The sequence below is a fragment of the Nestor notabilis genome, unplaced genomic scaffold, assembly GCF_000696875.1.
Source record: "Nestor notabilis isolate BGI_N333 unplaced genomic scaffold, ASM69687v1 scaffold22224, whole genome shotgun sequence".
NCBI lineage: Eukaryota > Metazoa > Chordata > Aves > Psittaciformes > Psittacidae > Nestor > Nestor notabilis.
The window spans coordinates 1-1,811 of record NW_009927200.1 but is presented as its reverse complement, the minus strand read 5'-3'; the positions used below and the strand labels follow the sequence as shown (position 1 = coordinate 1,811).

The 1,811-nt window shown below is 59.0% G+C and overlaps 1 protein-coding gene across 1 annotated transcript in view; it reads left to right on the top strand.

Moving 5' to 3' along the window:
- LOC104405291 (integrin-linked protein kinase) overlaps positions 1-199 on the top strand; it is a 1,602-nt gene extending 1,403 nt beyond the window's left edge. The window contains exon 4 of the mRNA XM_010013960.1: positions 33-199. Within this exon, the coding sequence (XP_010012262.1) occupies positions 33-182 (150 nt within the window). The 3' untranslated portion in view covers positions 183-199. The remainder of the gene's footprint in view (positions 1-32) is intronic.
- The last annotated feature ends 1,612 nt before the right edge of the window (positions 200-1,811 follow it).

Here is a 1,811-nt window from a genome sequence, read left to right as displayed (position 1 = left end):
TGGGATCCTGCCCCTCTCTTCCCCTGCTCAAGGTGGCCCTGGAGGGGCTGCGTCCAACCATCCCGCCCGGCATCTCCCCGCACATCTGCAAGCTAATGAAGATCTGCATGAACGAGGACCCAGCCAAGCGCCCCAAGTTTGACATGATTGTGCCCATCCTGGAGAAGATGCAGGAGAAGTAGAGGGCAATGCCCCCCTGCACTGCCACGCTTCCCCTCCACACCCCCAAGTGCCTTCTCTAACCCAGCGCCGGGGGGAGCAAGGACCATCCCCCTCCTGCACCAGCCATGGACACGGTACACACACCTCTGCCCTCGCGGCACCAAGCCCAGGGCAGCACCTGCACTCTCCCCGGAGCTGTGGGCCGCTGGGCCATGGGCACTGCTGCCCCGAGGCTGGAGCTCTCCCCCCGGAGCAGCCAGGGGGGCGCTGCCTGCTGCACACCCCGGCTTCGCGCTTCACTCCCTGGTTTTCCATCCAGGCCACGTGGAAAAGCTGCCAGCATCCCAAATAAACATTTGTTATGAAGCTGCTGTGAGAAGCACTGGGAGAACAGGGAGGGCAGGAGATGGACAGGGGCTGCCCAACAGTCCCCAGGCTCTGGGCTCTGCAGCTGCACCTAGTCCCATCACACCTTCCCTGCAGCCCCCTGGGGCAGGGATGAACCGCCCGGGAAGGGCAGAGGATGCAACTGGAAGCAGTTGCCAACCGCTCTCCTCACCTTCCAAAGGCACAGGAGCAGCTTGTGGTGAGAACAGAGGCCCCAGCCAGCAGTGCATGCTGTTTCACTGCAGGCAGGGCAGGAGACAAGACGCTGTTCCACCAAAAACCCTACCCAGGTGTTTAATGGCATGGAAGTGACCTGAAGTTCCAGTGACAACCCCTCAGTCCTCATGTGAAGTAATGTGGCTTTTTCACGTTGATGCCATACTCTGCAAGTGCTGGTGTCAGGTCTTCCATGGTCAGTGTGTACTTCTTGTCCTGCAGAAACAAGGAGCTCTGTCAGTCCCCGCCGGGGCAACCCAAGCTCCTCACACCCAGGAGGGTTTTGGGTGATGACCTGCATGGGCCGCAGTGCCAGGAGCACACGTGGGTTTGGGCATTCACCAACTCATACATTTAGTTTGCTCTGAGCCCTCAGTGACCAGAGAGAGACTGCAGGTTGCTCCACGTTATAAAGATAAATCACATCAGGACCTTCCTGAGGCCCTGACCCCCAACCAGGTGATGACTGGGAGAATCCCCAGACCAGCCTTGCACCCTGTTCCCCAAGAACAGAATCGTGGAACAGTTTATGTTGAAGGGACCTTAAAGCTCCTCCAGCTCCAACCCCTGCCCCGGGCAGGGACACCTTCCTCTAGAGCAGGTTGCTCCAAGCCCCTGTGTCCAAGCTGGCCTTGAACACTGCCAGGGATGGGGCAGCCACAGCTTCTCTGGGCACCCTGTGCCAGCGCCTCAGCACCCTCACAGGGAAGAGTTTCTGCCATATCTCCAACCTGAACGGCCTGTTTCAGTTTAAACCCATCGCCCCTTGTCCTACCACTACATTCCTCAGAGTCGTGGTTGCTGCCAGAGGCAGGACACAGGACACAGGACACAAGGTGCAACATGAAGCCTCCAAAGCCTATTCCATAGATCCTGCCCACCCCATTCTCTCACAGCGTGCCTTTGCCGGCAGTGCAGCCCTGGGCTGTCAGCTCATGTACTGCTCCTTCAGAGTCACAACAGGTTTAAGACGTTCTGCACGTCCGGATACTCAGTGGTGGCGCTTTGAGCACGCTCAGCCCTGGGAGACGCTTCCCCTGCCCGAG